General features: G+C 46.7%; 1 protein-coding gene across 4 annotated transcripts in view; it reads left to right on the top strand.

Annotated features, from left to right (window-relative positions):
* Window positions 1-1,109: 1,109 nt before the first annotated feature.
* The window catches only part of LOC100725615 (protein kinase C-binding protein NELL1), a 625,998-nt gene continuing 611,567 nt past the window's right edge, over window positions 1,110-15,540 (top strand). Inside the window, exons 1-2 of one of the 4 annotated variants that reach the window (XM_063256793.1) lie at window positions 1,110-1,561; window positions 8,524-8,652. In XM_063256793.1, coding sequence (XP_063112863.1) covers window positions 1,507-1,561; window positions 8,524-8,652 — 184 coding nt within the window. In that variant the 5' untranslated portion in view covers window positions 1,110-1,506. Of the gene's footprint in view, window positions 1,562-4,541; window positions 4,854-8,523; window positions 8,653-15,540 lie in introns of those variants that run through there. The other 3 variants (XM_063256792.1, XM_063256794.1, XM_063256795.1) reach the window with 3 other exon arrangements.

Here is a 15,540-nt window from a genome sequence, read left to right as displayed (position 1 = left end):
CTGCTTGTTCACGATCTTTTCAACCCCCTAAGAGACCAGGATGTACAAGGCCAAACGGGACAGTGGCCTGCATACAGAATTACCAAGAAAATAGGGCAGAGATCAAAAGAGCATGTAGGTGAAACCTTCTCTTAATATAAAAGTGTCCCGCTAATTTGTTGATATGCAGTGGGATCAAAGTTGTCTAGGGTTCACAGCCATGGGAAGGAGAAGTGTTGCAAAAATGTGACAAAAAGGCTCTTGAAACTCTTGGAGTTGGACTCCCCAAGGAAAGAGGGCTGTGGGGTTTTCTTTTCCTTTCTGGGATCCAGGTTTACTGTTGAGGTGCTGGGAAGTGCGGGGGCAGTGGGCAGCCTGCAGAGCTTTAAATTATGTGGGGCTCATGTACAAATCGCAAGTTCTGTTGTTTCTGATTTTCAGGACTCTGTATTCCAGTTATAACGAATATTCCTGGATGGAGGCGCTGTAGAGATCTCCAATCCAGGGGAGGACACCTCAGGGAGGTCTGGTGAGAAGGGTGCCCTACCTTTCTACAAGTACAGCTTTTATCTATGGAAACAGTATTGGGGGAGGGGACCCCGGAGGGATCGCAGGAGAGACCAGCAGGTGACTAAGAAAGCAGAGTGGGTTTTCAAAAGAAAACCACCAAGAAAAAAAAAAATAGTTGAGAATTTCCCCTATGTGGCAGCATTTGCCCTGCAGAAAGAGGTTTGCAAACAACTCCCCAAATCTCAGCTGTGGATTGCTCCAGCAGCACAGGGACCCTTTTTACTACTTCCACCTCAGCGCCCTCTTCCTGCACCCCAAAATCTGCACCTAGTTCTAGGGGCGTGTGTGAAGAAGGAGGGGAGGTCTGGGCGCTGAGCAGGGATTCAGACACCGCGCCCTCTGGTCCTTACCCTGACCAGATCCAGAGGCCTGACTTCTGAGCAAGGGACTGGCGCCCCTGGACCCGGGTTTCCGGAGGAGAACCCCCAGCCGCGTGGGTTCAGCGGCTCCGGGATGGCCTGGTGAACTGCGGCAACTTCCAGCCGGCGACAGTGGCGAGCTCAGCTCCGGGGGATCCCAGCGCGTGAGTCCGCTGGTCTCTGGCTCCTCCCTCTCCGCCGCGGGTCCCGGGACTCCGGCTCCGCTGCTCCGGTTGGGGGCAGCAGTCTCGTTTGCCACCAGCGTCTTTGAGCTCCTCGGGCGCGGGAAGCGGACCGCCTCGGCCCGCAGCGCAGAACGCAACCTGCCGGAGTGGCCGAGCCTGAGCTCCCGCTCAACGCCGAGGCAAGCGCAGCGGCGGGGCCCGGACTGAGCTGCGCGCGGTAGGGGCGGGCTAGGGGCGGGGCTCCGTGCGGGGCGCGATCCCAGAGCCAGCGCAGCGCGCGGCCGGGCCCAGCCTCCTCCCCGCCGCCCGCGGAGCCGCAAGTTTGGCGGCTCAGAGCCCAGCGCGCATTGGCACGCGGCACCTCTGTTCCTGCTGGCCTCGGTGCGCCTGCTCGGCAGGGACCCTCGGAAGCGATGCTCATGGATGTGCTTTTAGTTGTAGGGTTCTGCGTGTGCACGGCCAGGACAGGTAAGCAGGGCGGGGCGTGGGAGGGATTCGGGGAGTGGGAAGGGGGCGCACCGCGGCTGCGGCCCGCGTCCACACTGGCGCAAGCAGACTGGGCCGGAGCTCGGCGCCGCCCTAGGTGAGGTCAGCGGCACGGGTTGGTCCTTTAGATCCCTGTGGCCGGCTGGGGGTGAAAGGGCGACCAGCGGCCCTCGCGGGCTCGCAGGGATCCCCTGAGCGTCCTCCTCTCCAGGGACGCGGCTGCCTAAGGGCGCTCGGGAGTGAGGGGTGCGGCCGCGAAGTCGCAGCCGCCGGCTGCTAGAAACCGGCTTTCCGGCTCCAGGGGGTCCAAACCCGCTGCAGGGCGGACGCGCCAGCCCAGCGTGCCGGAACTTGGAGGGTATGAGGCAGGGGGCAAACTGTTCCCCGAGCCAGACCAGAGGCACCCTGGGCGGGGGGCGGGCTTGGCCGAGCCAGAGAGGGCGCAGCGGGGAGCGGGAGCCCGAGACCGAGACCCTTGCTCTCTCCCCGTCCCCTCAAACTCCCAGGGCAACTCTCGAAGTATCCGTGCTCTCGCCGGCTTCTGCCCCAAGAACCTGGAGAACACCTTTATTCGGTGTGATTGTAGTAGCTGAGACTATGGGGAGATTTTCTGGAGGTCTAAAGGAAGGTTGCGGGGCGCGGGGGGAGGGGGGAGAGGAGGGAGCACGGACAACAGGCCTAATTGTCTCAAATCCCCGCGCTGCTTTGCTTCTGGGGCGCAGTTGTGGGACCTCAGGAGCACTTCCTTCCGCTTCCACTGGCTGCCTTTCTCCAGTCCCTTGGGGATCCAGCCCGTTGTAGCGGCTTTCTATAAGAGCTACTAGGAGATGCTGGGAGAACCAAGTGAGCTGAGGCAGGGTAGAAATAGGCAAAAAACCAGGGGCTGCGGGGTTGCTGGAATTCTCATTCCAAGCCAGAAGCCTGTCCTCTGGACAGGTGGGCCACTCACTTTGAACCCCAGGATGCATGCATGGGCATCTCCTCACCCCTAATGTTTTACCCCAGGGCACCCTGATTTTCCTTCTCCAGAGGTGCAGCCTCTTTCCTGGTCAGCAAGCAAGTTTATCTGGAAAGGGCCCCCGGAGGGGCACTGGCTCTTGGTTGGCTCAAAAGTTCGGTCTGCCCTAGCCCCAGGCACCCCTCTTGGCAGTAGGAGCCAAGGATCCCAGGCCCCTAGAAGCTTCCAGCTGGGACTGAGCTTTCCTTTTTGCTTAATCTGGAGCATTACAGAGACATTTCTCCAGGGACAGAAGACTCCCACTTTCTTTCTATCCAGCAGAGCTGCCCAGGCTACAGCTGCCCTGAGACTCAAGTTAGCTGGAGTAGCTGTTTTGGGGAAGTGTGGGTTAATTTTTCAAAACCTAGAGCTCAGAGGCAAGGATGCTTCCTAGGAGGAGGAAAAGGACAGGCTAGGCTGGTGCAGAGCTGGGCGCCCCAGAGCAGGGAGAGCCAGGAAGGATCTGCAGACTGGGAAGAGCTGGATGGGATCACTGTGCAGCCTCAAGTGCGAAGTCCAAGGTGTCCAGGATCTGTCTGCTTATAACTGCTTTGACATGTTGACCTCTCCACCCCCCCCCTGCACCCCCTGCAATCTCCTCACCTAGGAGTGCACTGACTGTCTCTCCAGAGCTCATTGCTGTGGACCTTAAGCATATCATAGGGTTCTCTGTCCCATTGTCAGACCTTTCCATCTTGTAAGACATTGGTGGTAGGGGAAGGTTCATTCATGTATTTACTTCTTCATTCCACAAAGAGCTAAGTGAGCTAAGTGTCTTGCTAGTTACCCTATAACATATAGCGAGGAAATGATTTGGTCCCTGACTACTGGGACCTTAGAGTTTAGCTGAGAATCCAGGTAGCAGCTGGGAAGCACATTCATTATACAGCTGGATGGGGTCAGGTGGGATTTTAACAAGTTTGTGTGAAGGAAATAGGGAAGGGGTGAGTTAATTCTGGGGAAAGGTGGAGGTGGTCAGGAAAGGTGACATTACAGAGTTGTGTCTTGCTGGGCTTTGAGCCAGGTAAAGTGGGAAGCACTTTGTACAGGCAAGAACTCAGCAAAGCAGAGATACTTGCGGTGGCCTGACCCCACTCACTGGTTGTAGCTGTTGCCTGGGGAACTTAACTTTTCAGTGCTGCTGGGTCCCTTGCTATTTGAACAGCACAGGTCACATATTTGCTATACAAAAATTATCGGGAGACTCAAGGAGACAACGAAGGAATAACTTTGCCTTTGTACACTCACCGTTTCTTGAATATGCATGTAGTTTTCTGTGGACAGCCTCTTTGATTTTGCTGGAAACCCACATTCCTACTTCCAGCCCCTTCTATAGGGAGTGAAGACTGGCTGGTGATGAGTCTATTGGGATCCAAACAGCTGCTTGGGAAGTTTATTTTTCAAGTGAGAATTGTCATGAGGGATGTTAACAGTCCTAGATGAAATGAACATGTGGCTCATTTAGCGAGCTGCTGGGATATCACTGCCTTTTAATGGAAATGAGTGGATGGTATCAGGCACATTGCAATTAAGGCAAGCTGCAGGGCGGCAGCAGTTACCTATGAGAAGATCTAGTGACAGGTGTCCTAAGGAGGCTGCGGACATTGTTCTTATTATAAAAGCTTCTGCTAGACAACAGAGTGGAGTAAAGATAGGAGATGCTGTTTTTTAGTTTTTGTTCTTGTTTCTGGATAAAAAATAATCTGGGACTTCCGGGCACATCACTGATAATGAAACCTTGGAGGCTACAGAAGTGGTGGTTTCCATGAGTTTGGAAGTGGTGAGTTATTTGAACTCAAGGATTATTCTCCACTGCTTTCCAGTTTGCTTTGTAATCAGGGTAGGGAGTGGAGGGAGTACTGTTCCTGAAACATCAGTGTCCCAGGTGCCCAGGGGAACTGCTGTTGCTGCCACCTGCTGGACGGGAGAGATTTTTTTTCTTTTGGAAGCCACTCCCAGTTGGTTTATTAATTATGGATTGAATAATCGAGCTGTGAAAATGAGCCTCCGGCCTCCAGGGATGTAAAGTATTGGCTCACTTGAAACAAACAGAAAACAGCTTCTTCAAGGAAATTGCTTCTGGGGATGTTCAGAACTGATCAAGCGGTTGTGAAATCCTGCTGTTAAATGAGGTCTCACAGCATCTTTCTGGCGTCATTTTACTCCTCATGGATCAGGAAAACAGCTGTCACCAGGGGCCATAAAATGGATTAGATCTGAATTGAGCCAGAAGCAAGAGGGGTTGCTTGGGGGCCTACGTCCTGGACATCAAAAGTGGTGAGTGGGCTTTGGGCTCGAACACCCCCAGAGCAGGGCTGAGAGTGGCCAGCGGCAGCAGGTATCCCGGTCAGGACCAAGGCTCTGAGTCCCAGGGCCGGGTCTCAAGTGCCCTGTGACACTGACATGCTGCTTTCCATGTTTTAAAAATATCTCCTCCCGGGAGCTTTTTATCCTGCCTCATTCTAATTCCCAGCTTCAGCCATTTGTGGCGATTTATGTCAAAAGAAGAAAACGTTATAATAGAGTTTCCCAGGAAAGGGCAGGAGCTCCGTGCCTGGAAAAGAAACAGAAACACTAAAATAAAAATATTCCTGGAACTCACACTCTCGTGCTCCGTAAGGTTCAGGAGGGGCCGTGTAAATACTGCCTTATTAATAGGTTTCCTGATTCCCTAGGTGCTGTGCAGAGTGCTACCCTTTATACATCCTGCTGTTGGCTCTGGGCATTTTCATCCTGAAGGCCACCAATTAAAGGCGGAGGAGAAAATTGTACCCAGAAGCCTAATTGATTTACTTTGTGTTGTTCTGTGTTTATGAGATATTTTCATAAAAAGAACAAAACAGTTGGTGGGAGGGGGTGGCCACCTGAATGTTCTGCATTATTCTAAGAGTTGAAGACCAGGACTAGCGAGGTGGAGTGGAATAGGAAGATGCACCTTTAAAAATGGCAGGCGAGGAAGATCCCAGTTGGAGATGAATTCTGCCAAGTCTAAGCTGTGGGGAATGTTTCCAGGGTCACTGGGGAGACTGCAGGAGTCGTGGAGGGTTATTACCACCCCACTTTCACAGATGAGACAGAGGCTTGGAGAAATAATTTTTCCAAGAAGTGATCTAATCTGTAGAGGGAAGAGATGGGGCTGCATGGGGTTTTTAGCATTTTTTTTTGCAGCACTTTTTGGATTGAGGGTACTGTGTGCTCACCTTAGGAGAGGGACTCAAGATACTGTTGGGACATGATGGTCGGTTCTGCAGAGTCTAAGTGCATTCTAGGCTGGTGCAATCCCAGGCTTCCTGATCTGGGAGATTTGGTATCTTTGGGATGACCTTGCATCAGTTACTACTGCAGTACTGTCACATAGCACGGACTTAAAATAACAGTCATTTATTTTGATTCACATATCTGTAGATTGGTTTTCCCTGAGCCAGGCTTGGTGGAGCTTAGTTCCAAGTTTAAGTGGGGGCCTGCACCCCGTGTCTTAGTCTTCCTGGAGCAGTGGGCCTGCAGGTCCGTGTTCCTCATGGCGATGCAGAGGTACAAGGAAGTCAGGTCCCTCTGCGCAAGCACATGGAAGCCTATACTTGTGTAATGTTACTAAAATCCTGATAACCAACGCTGGTTACACTGCTGAGTTCAGTCAGGGGGTGGGGAGGCCTCCTGTCACTCTAGTGGGAGTAATTCCCAGCCACATGTCACAGAGTGTGAGTGTGGAGAAATGAAGGGCTGAGGCCAATAATTCAGCCAACCGTAGTCTCCTCACAAGGTTGCCTTGGCCTGGATGCCATCTCGACCTCTCATGGTGTCCCCAGATATGCACATTGCTCTGATGTCTGTTCTCCCAGAGCAGTGACCATGAACCCACTCATCAGACAATTATTCAGGTTCTAAATTAAAAGCCTATAAGGTGTCAGGACCTGTGCAAGGCACTGGGGCCAGAGGGACACCTCCTTCCTTTTGTGTCCAGTGAAGGGCACAGTCACCAGGCCACTCTCAAGATTCCTGGCCAGAGAAGGAACAGCTTGGAAGTCCTTTGAGATCATCCTTGATTTAATTTCTGCCATATAGTAGAACACCAAAGGTCAAATTGAAATATTAGTTCTGTGCTTGTCTTTCCAAGGTGATCACAGAACTACTAGCACCTGAGCTCACTTAGAGAAAAGCAGTGTGGGTCTGGGTGCCGGACTTGGGACGATAGGAAACTGGCTGGTTGACATCTGCTTTGCACAGAGCAGCTGCTTCTGAACTGGGTCTGTGTGTAGGATGAACAGGAGTAAGCACGTGGAAACTAGTCAGAGCATTACTGGTCCCCTTCTTCCTTTACCTGTAAGCCTTGAATGCCTCCAGTGATACAGCGGTCAGGCTCCTTGTTGCAGGCTGTGTGAGAGCATCCTCAGTGCCCCACCATCCATATATTCATAGTCCTCCCTTGGTGACACCCGTTAAAAACTTATTACATAGATGACTGCAGAGTCCGTGGAAGTAGTGGTTGTCTTGGGGTAAACTGGCCCCATAACTGGCTGTATTCCACAGGAGAGAATTCATACGTTCAGTTTAGGAGACAAGGGAAAGCCAGGCAAAAACAGCAAAGGCAGTGATGTGCACTATACCTTCCATTTAACCTTTTTGTGTCCTGGCACCGACAGGTTTCAGCTTCGAAGAGCCCTTCCTGAGCAGCCTTCTAGGGACAGAAACCTCACTGTGCAGCAGTCGCTGTTTCCTAGCAGGAAAAGAGGAAGCGGGCAGAGGGGGTAGACTTACCTCCCCTCCTGTGTAGGGCCAGGTGAATGTGGGAGCACAGGTGAGGCTGTGACAGCTCATGATGTCCTGATGAATATTGTCCCAGGCGCTTTGGGACAAATTGGGTGTGAGCTCTCATAATGCAGTCTCGGTGTCTGCATTACCATCAGTTGAAAGTTGACAGCTGTTGCTGATTAAAACATTTCCAACTGTGCAATCAGAATTTCACTATTGAGATGCTAAGTATAGATAGATGCAGGCTTTATGAATGGCCCAGACAGTTCCTCAGAGTGATGTGCAGCCTTATTAGCATATATAATTGGAAATCACTTTGCTGTCATGCATGGATCATTCTGCAAAACACGGACTGGGTAAGAGACACGTCTGGTATTTTCCATTCTCAGACTAGAAAGTGGGAGATCATGCCCATGTTTCTTTTTATTGAAGTTCTCCAACCAAAGTCAGGAATCTCCTTGGGTAGAAATACACATCTGAGCTTCTACTTTCTGGCCAGCTCCTGCACTGTTCTTTTCTAATAGGACCCGGGTCTCTCTCCACTTTTTTTCTCTTTATGGGAGTTGGTTGTACGTGAGTAATAGATGTGTTCTGTATAGGACTTTACTGTGGTGGTGACGTTAGATTTTTGCCTTTGCAGCTGTCTCTGAGGCAGGTGGATGACAGCTGTAAACACCTATCTGCAGTTCCCAAATCAGAAAAATCTTAGCACCATAAGATTTCTTGAGAAACTTACCACACAGCAAAGCCTATCCTGCCTTGAACTCACTTGGTAGCAGAACCTGACCTCAATGGATATTAGGCTGTTTATATCCTTTATGAAAATTAGAGAAAAGCACCATACTCTTTAGTCCAGAAGTATTGCAGACTCTGATAGTGGGATGCTGATTCAGACTTTGCTGAGAGTATTGTCTCAGATATGGCATATGATGCATTTTGAGTTCTGAAAAATGTTTGGCTCTGAGGATTTGGGGGGATTATCTGTGTAATGCAGAGAGGGACTGGGAAAAGGTACAGAGAAACTGTGCTATCAGAGGGGCAGTGGGAAGAGTTGTTTTCTCTTATTCTCCAAGGACTCTCCAACACTTTCTGTTGGCTTCCTTGTATTCCCCACCACGCCCTGCCTCAGTGGTCTCTGTTCTGTGTTGCTGCTAGCCTCCTGCCTATTATGCCAAAATAGTTCTTTATTGCTTTCCAGTGGTTGGCTCTGGACTGGACCCCGACCTTCAGATGGACATTATCAGCGAACTTGACCTCGGAAATACCACCCGTGGAATCACTCAGGTGTCTGGACAGCACAATGGCAGCAAAGCGTTTTTATTTCAAGGTAAAAGGACTTCTTCCTTGCATGGGACAAGCCGGGGGGAGTGCTGGTCAAGGGGAGTGTCCACTGGTGGGCCTTTGTCTGGTGGTCACCTTTGCTAGTTTTTTTAGGTCCTGGTCCAGAAGACCATTGCATAAAGTAGCTGCCTGGGGATTTTGGTGGAGAGTTAAAGGGTAATGAATTTGGGAGAACTTTGGAAAACTATTGGCCCACTATGTTATTTTTGCAGGTGATCTCTTCATCCATTATCTGTCCCTTTACCTGTGTGTATACCTGTATCCGTCATCTCCCTGGTAGACCATGAGCACAGTAGATACTATGCTGTCTCCTGTTAACAGTCCAGCTTTTCTTCCCCTTTCACTTTCACAATGTCTAGTGTACATTTTGGAACAACTGGGATGAGGGAAAGGAGAAAAGAAAAAGGAAAAGATACGTGTGTAGGGATACATATATAGATGTATGTGTGTATGTGTGCAAGTTAACTGTACTACTGATCCCTGTTAGTTCATCAAACAGAACAGTTTGTGCTGTCATTGTTTGATTGTTTGATCATTTTTTATGCCTACATCTTGTCACCTGAACTACTTCTAAGATAACAATATCAATGTATTAACTAGTGTTAATTTCCTACTATTTTTTGAAATTGTGTCATTTCTACCATTTTTTCTGTTTTTTGCTTTTTTTTAAAAGAACGTTTGTGCTTTCTTTGTTTGATAACAGTACCCACTATATTAACCATTGTTAATTCCCTGTTACATTGTCTTGAAATTGTCACATTATAAGTGAGCTTACCCAGCCCTGCCCATTATAAAATTGATTACAATTCATGAAATCACTCAGTGAGCATTTATAAAGACAGTGTTCTGTGGTTCTTAAAAGGATGGGGTCTGGAGCTTTACTGCTTGGGTTCCACATTAGCCCTAATTGCTTTGAGACTTGAGTGATTCCTTAGTTTGATTTGTTCTCATCTAAAACAATAGATCCTTGCTGAAGCTACCTCATATGGTGGGTACGGGGATTCAGAGGCAGCCTGTGAGAGTAGCCTGGTAAATTCTACCTTCCCTTTTGGAGTTCCTGTCCTGTATTAGGTAGCATGCTAACAGTAGGGTTACCAGTAAGAGTACATAAGAGGCAGCCCTTGCTCTAAAATATAATAAAGGAAACAATTATTCCACAAATCGTTGTTGAGTTAAACTGGCTGTGTACAATGAAGGAAATGTGTAGGCTGATAAATAAGAGTAATACAGGCAGGTCTGATCTAATTGGAGAGGCGGTGGTTTTAGAGAAAGGACAACCTGAGAAAGTGGTTTGTCAGCAGAGACTGGACCACATGAACAGGCAGCCTCCTGTAAAGAATGGGTGGGGCTCAGGGAAGTCTGGGCAGAGGAAATAGTACCAAGCTTAAAAGTCTAAACCAGTAGAAAGGCTTGAAAGGTGGTGAAAGGCTGGAGAGGAGGGCATGGGCTAAGTGATATTGGACCTGGTGAGCAGAACTAGCATCCTCATGCTGTGCATGGGTGTGAGAGTGCTGGGGATTTACAGCCAGTGTCCATTCCTGGAGGTGAGAGGCCAGGTACTTATTATTAAGCACTGTAAATAGCTCCCCTCCCCATAGGCCGTATTACTGGTCTTGTAGGATACTTTCACTGTGGTGGGGCCTTTGTTTTGGTTAAAGCAGAGAGGCAGACTGGTTGCGTGTGGTAATAAGGCGGCTGGGATTTTTCTCTGAAAATACCTGGCAGTGTTCTTTTGACACAGTCTTTTAAGAAGACAACAAAAGGATTTTTTTAGAATGACTGAACCAGCATTGTGGAAAGAGATCCATGTGTTCCCTGGGCAGATAACTCAAGGCTTGTTAGTGACACATAGCAATCTACAGATGTAATGAGAGTGCAGATTTGTTACCTTGTACTTATGAAAATGTTGGTGAGATTCTGAAGCTGGGCGTGGTGAAGTGAATACACACTGGATCACTTTTCTTTTTGCACTGCACAAGTCTACACAGTCACTCTTGGGAGTCCACGCTATTTTCGATCTGAGTAAGGCTGTTCTGAGCCAGGCTTGGTTGGTCTTTAAACTCCAGGAATCCATACTTCGAAGCCAGCCTTGTGCATGGTGCACTGTAAATGATTAATAAAATGTTGCAATGAGTTAAAATTTTTCTTTGTCCTATCTACCTGCAAGAGGCTTGTTCCTGCTTTATTTATCATTCATTCATGTATTCATTCATTCATTCTGTAAGTGTGGGCCTGTTGGCCTGAGAAGTCTGCTCTCTAATCTGTGTGTTGTCTATTTTTTAAATCTGTTAGCTAGGCTGCAGCAGCTGGGAGATCTTTTCATCTTTCTTGGTAGAAGACTAACTTCATTCTTGGAGTCTGAGGAGGCTTTTCCATATATCCCATCTCTTGTTGATTACACTCAGTGCACCTGGGCAATCCAAGATAATTTTGCTTCTCAAAGTCTACAGTTTGGTCACATTTACAAAATCCCCTTTGCCATGTGAGGTGATGTATTCACAGTTCTGACGTTACCTCATAGACATCTGCATTATTCTGCTTTCCCCAAAATCTGTTCTCTGCCCTCCAAAGATTTATGTTGGTCACTCATGCAAAATAAATTCACTGCATCCCAGTATCTTCAAAAACTTTGACCATATAATTTCAGCTCAGAGTTCAAAATCTCTAATTGGGAATTGGGAAAATTCCACAACTCATCACTCAAGCTGTTTCATTCAGTTGTTGTTTTGGGAGGAAATTCTGCTCTATTTGTAGACCTGTGAAGCTAGTAAATAAGTGTCTATTTCCAGCATATAGTGGTGGGACAGTATGGAGCGCCTGCTGTGGAAGGAGGAAAGGGAAGGAGCACAGCAGTCACCAGTCTGAAGTAGCTTTGAGGTCAAGCTGTGTGAACTTCATTGTGTTTCACACTCTGGGAGTAACCTTTGCTTTCTATGCCTGTAACTCATTCCTTGGGGACACCACTCAGTTTTTTTTTTTTTTTTTTTTTTTTGGTAGTATCAGGGATTGGACTCTTGGCCTCACGCTTGCCAAGCAGGCATTTATGCCATTGAGCTAAATCCCCAGGCCCACCACTGAGTTTTCATGAAGGATAGCATATATTTGCACACCCGTAGTTTCAGTCGTTGTTTTTGAGACATGGTCTCCCTAGGTAGTCCAGGCTGGCCTCAAACTCCTGGCAAACCTCCTGCTTCAGCCTCCGGACTGTTGAGATTACAGGCATGCACTACTCTGCCCAGATGCAGACAAATAGTCTTACTAGCCTGTTTCCTGCCTGCGGAGCTGAAGAATTTTGGGGGTTTGTCAGCCTCTTTCATTTTATCCTTTCTGTTCCCTCCAGTTCAAGATGGTAGTGTTTCTGTTGGTATAAACCTCAAGAATATTTTTAAAAATACATTTTGATTTTTGATCAGCACATAACAATTTTATATATCTATGGGATACACGGAGACATTTCAATATCTGTGTACAATGTGTAAAGATCAGATTAGGGTCACTGGCATCCCTCACCCCAGCTATTTATCACTGCTTCATTTTGGCAAATCTTCTCTGCTAGTTATTTTGAAATCTTCAATTAATACTTGTGGACCATAGCTGTGCCACTGTGCACTGCACCCCGTCATTACATAGCCTCTCCCTGTCTCTTCCTCTCCCCTTCTTTCCCAGACTCTGGTCTCTGTGAGGCCAGCTTTTTGGTGTCCACACGAGTGAGGACGTGATGGTGTTTGCCTTCTGTTGCTGACTTACAGCACAGCACGATGTTGTACAGTTCCTTCCATGATGCTACCACTTTCCAAATGTCACTCTTTTTATTGAAGTGACAGAATAGTACTCCGTTGTTGAAGGATACAGTTGAGTTGTCCATTTGTCTGTCTGTGGACCCCCAAGTTGATCATGCATCTTGCCTACTATTAATAATGGTACAGTAAACGTGTGAATGCAGAAGTGTAGTACCCGCCAATTTCAGTTGATTTGTGTGCTACTTCTAGTGCCTTTGAGGGATCTCCGTGCTATTTCCTGTCTCAGCCAACAATGTCTGAACATTTTGGGCATCTTCGACCGCATTTGATGACAGCTGTTCTAATGGGGTCAGATGATAATTCATTACAGTTTTCATTTGCCTTTTCCTGCTAATTAGTGAGACTGAGCATTTTTCCTGTGTGTTGGTCATTTATATATATTCTTTTGAGGAATGACTATTTAGGTCATTTACCAAATTTTTAATTGAAAAACATTTTGCTATTGACTTGTGGTCTTGGATGGAAATAACCTGGTACCTGATGGCAAATAGTTCACAAATATTTTTTCACACTCCTTTTCTCTTCATTCTGTCGCTGGTGTGCTTTGTGGTGCAAAAGCCTTATAGTATGATGCGATCCAATTTGTCAAACTTTGGGGGTCTTTATTTTTGTGGTACTGGGGATTGAAACCAGGGTCTTAGCACTGAGCTATTCCCCACCTTACAATATATTTATTTTGAGAGAGGATCTCACTAAGTTGCTAAGTTGGCCAGTTGGGATTTGAACTTGCAGTCCTCTTTCCTCAGCTTCCCAGAGTGCCAGGTTTGCAGGAGTGTACTGCCATGCCCAGACTCTTCTGAGGTCTTGTCCCAAACACCCTTGTCTGTTCCTATGTCTTGAGGATTTCTCCTATGTTTCCTTCTGCCTGTTTCATAGTTTTGTGCCTTACATTTAAATAGTTGATCAATTTTGAGTTGATTTTTGTATCTGATGAGAGGTATGGCACTGGTTTTATTTTTTTGCATGGTGCTATTCAGTTTTCCGAGCACCATTTGTTGAAAACTTTTGCGTTTTCCAGTGTATGTTCTTGCTGCTGTTGTCAAGAATCAGTCGGCTAAAAATATGTGGATTTATTTCTGGGTTCTCTTCATTGGTTTATATCCATCTTTATGATGTGCTTTGCTGTTTTGGTTAATATAGCTTTTTAGTATGTTGAAGTGGTAGTATTTTCAAGAATCTTTGAGTTCTACTATATTACAGGGATTCCCTGTTTACTGGTCTTGTGTCCTTCTAAGCCTTCAGTGGCAACACTTTCAATGCCCGTGTTTTCACTAACAGTTTGTTCACAAAGATTTAAATAATTTCTACCACAATAGCTTGTTCTTTACCAAGCTCTTCACATTCCTCTGAGCCCTCCCCAGCAGAGCTGTCAGCTGCCTGCTGAAGGATGCTAGGCATTTCTTTATGATGCTCTTCAGAACATTTCTGGGTTCTGCTTATTACCTCAAATCAAAGTGTCTCCCACAATTTAGGTACCTGTTACAGCAGCACCCACAATCTGTGGTCTTTTCCTATTGCTGCTATAGCAAATGACGGCAAATTTATCATCATACAGTTCTGGAGGTCATAATTTCAAAATGCACCCTGTAGGTCTGAAAGGAAGGTGCTGGTGGAGCTGAGCCTCTTCCTGGTGGTCTACAGGGTAAAAAAGTCACTGCCTTTCACCACTTCCAGAAGCTGCCAGGCTGGTGGCAGCACTCTGGTGTGTGTACCAGTTGTCAGGATTCTTTGTCTCTGCTGCTCTCATCACATGGTTTTCTGACACTCAGTAGCTGCCCTCCACCCCGCCAAGGATCCTGGTGATGGTACTGGGCTGACTCAGATAATCCAGGATCATGGTTTCATTTCAACACCCATAATTTAATCACAGCTGCAAAGTCTCTTCTGCCCTGCAAAGCAACATATTTACAAATTCTGGGAACTAAAATGTGGATTTTTTTGGAGGGTCATTATTCTGGTTACTCATTGCTAAGTAGAAATATGAACATTATCATGTTTCCAGAATATTCCATTTAAGTCTGTTTCTAGTGCCCTACTTCCCAGTGTAAGTATATTGTGAAATGTATCTTTCTGTGTTTTTAACAAAATATGAGTTTGTAATAAATACATGATAGCAACAAATTTATATTTTACACTTCAAAATCTCAATTTCAATGCTCACTTTTTTCAATGCTCACAATGATCAATATATCCCGAGCTTTTATTAAAGTTAAAAAAGCAGTGTCCTTAAATTATTTCATGCAGTCTTTTTTTTTTTTTTTTATCTTTTTCCTTTTTATCGGTACCAGGGATTGAACTCACGACTGCCTGCTTGCAAGGCAGTTGCTTAATGGCACTGAGCTAAAATCCCCAGCTCCCAGTTCATGCAGTCTTGATTAAATATTAAATTAAAGCTTTAGTGAGGTATAATTAGCTTACAGTAAACCATACATATTCAGAGTACATAGTATGGTAATTTTGACAAATAACATACCTGGGAAACCATCACCACTGTCAAACATAGTTATCATCACAAAAGACTGTACTCTTAATTCCTCCCAGGTGCCTCTCAGAGCTGCTGGGCTGCTTCTGCATCCTCAAAGAAGCATCACCCTGCTTTTTGTCACTGCTGATTAGTTTATCCTTTCCACAATTTTGTATATATATGGAAACATGTAATGTGTCCTTTTTTGGTCTAAATTATTTCACTCCTGAGTGAGCTATAAAGTTCTTTTCTTACAGGAAGTAGATAGTTGCGTTTTACCTTTTTATTTTTAAACCAATAAGAGACTCTCAGTCTATTCATCAGATATTCTTGTGTTATTCTAGGACGTTTCAGCCCCTTGAATTTCTACTTGGGTGATTTATTGGACAGGCCCAGTGAAACACTAGTGCTAACAGCAGAGTCGAACTAAGTATTTCCCATCACTGAGGCAGTATCTTCCCATGGACTGTACCCACAGCACCTTGTGAATTATGAGAGTGTCCTTTGACTGCTAGGAGTAGCTGCTGTTCCTGGTGCTGTGTATGCATTGGGCTCTGTTGGTGATTTGACTTGCTAGGGTAATTTTTACATATTAAAGGAGGCCTGTATT

Source organism: Cavia porcellus, unplaced genomic scaffold, assembly GCF_034190915.1.
Source record: "Cavia porcellus strain 051 isolate PalLab524CR breed Dunkin Hartley unplaced genomic scaffold, mCavPor4.1 scaffold_9, whole genome shotgun sequence".
Classification (NCBI taxonomy): domain Eukaryota; kingdom Metazoa; phylum Chordata; class Mammalia; order Rodentia; family Caviidae; genus Cavia; species Cavia porcellus.
The sequence above is the reverse complement of the archived record's forward strand: the minus strand, read 5'-3'. Positions and strand labels throughout refer to the sequence as shown.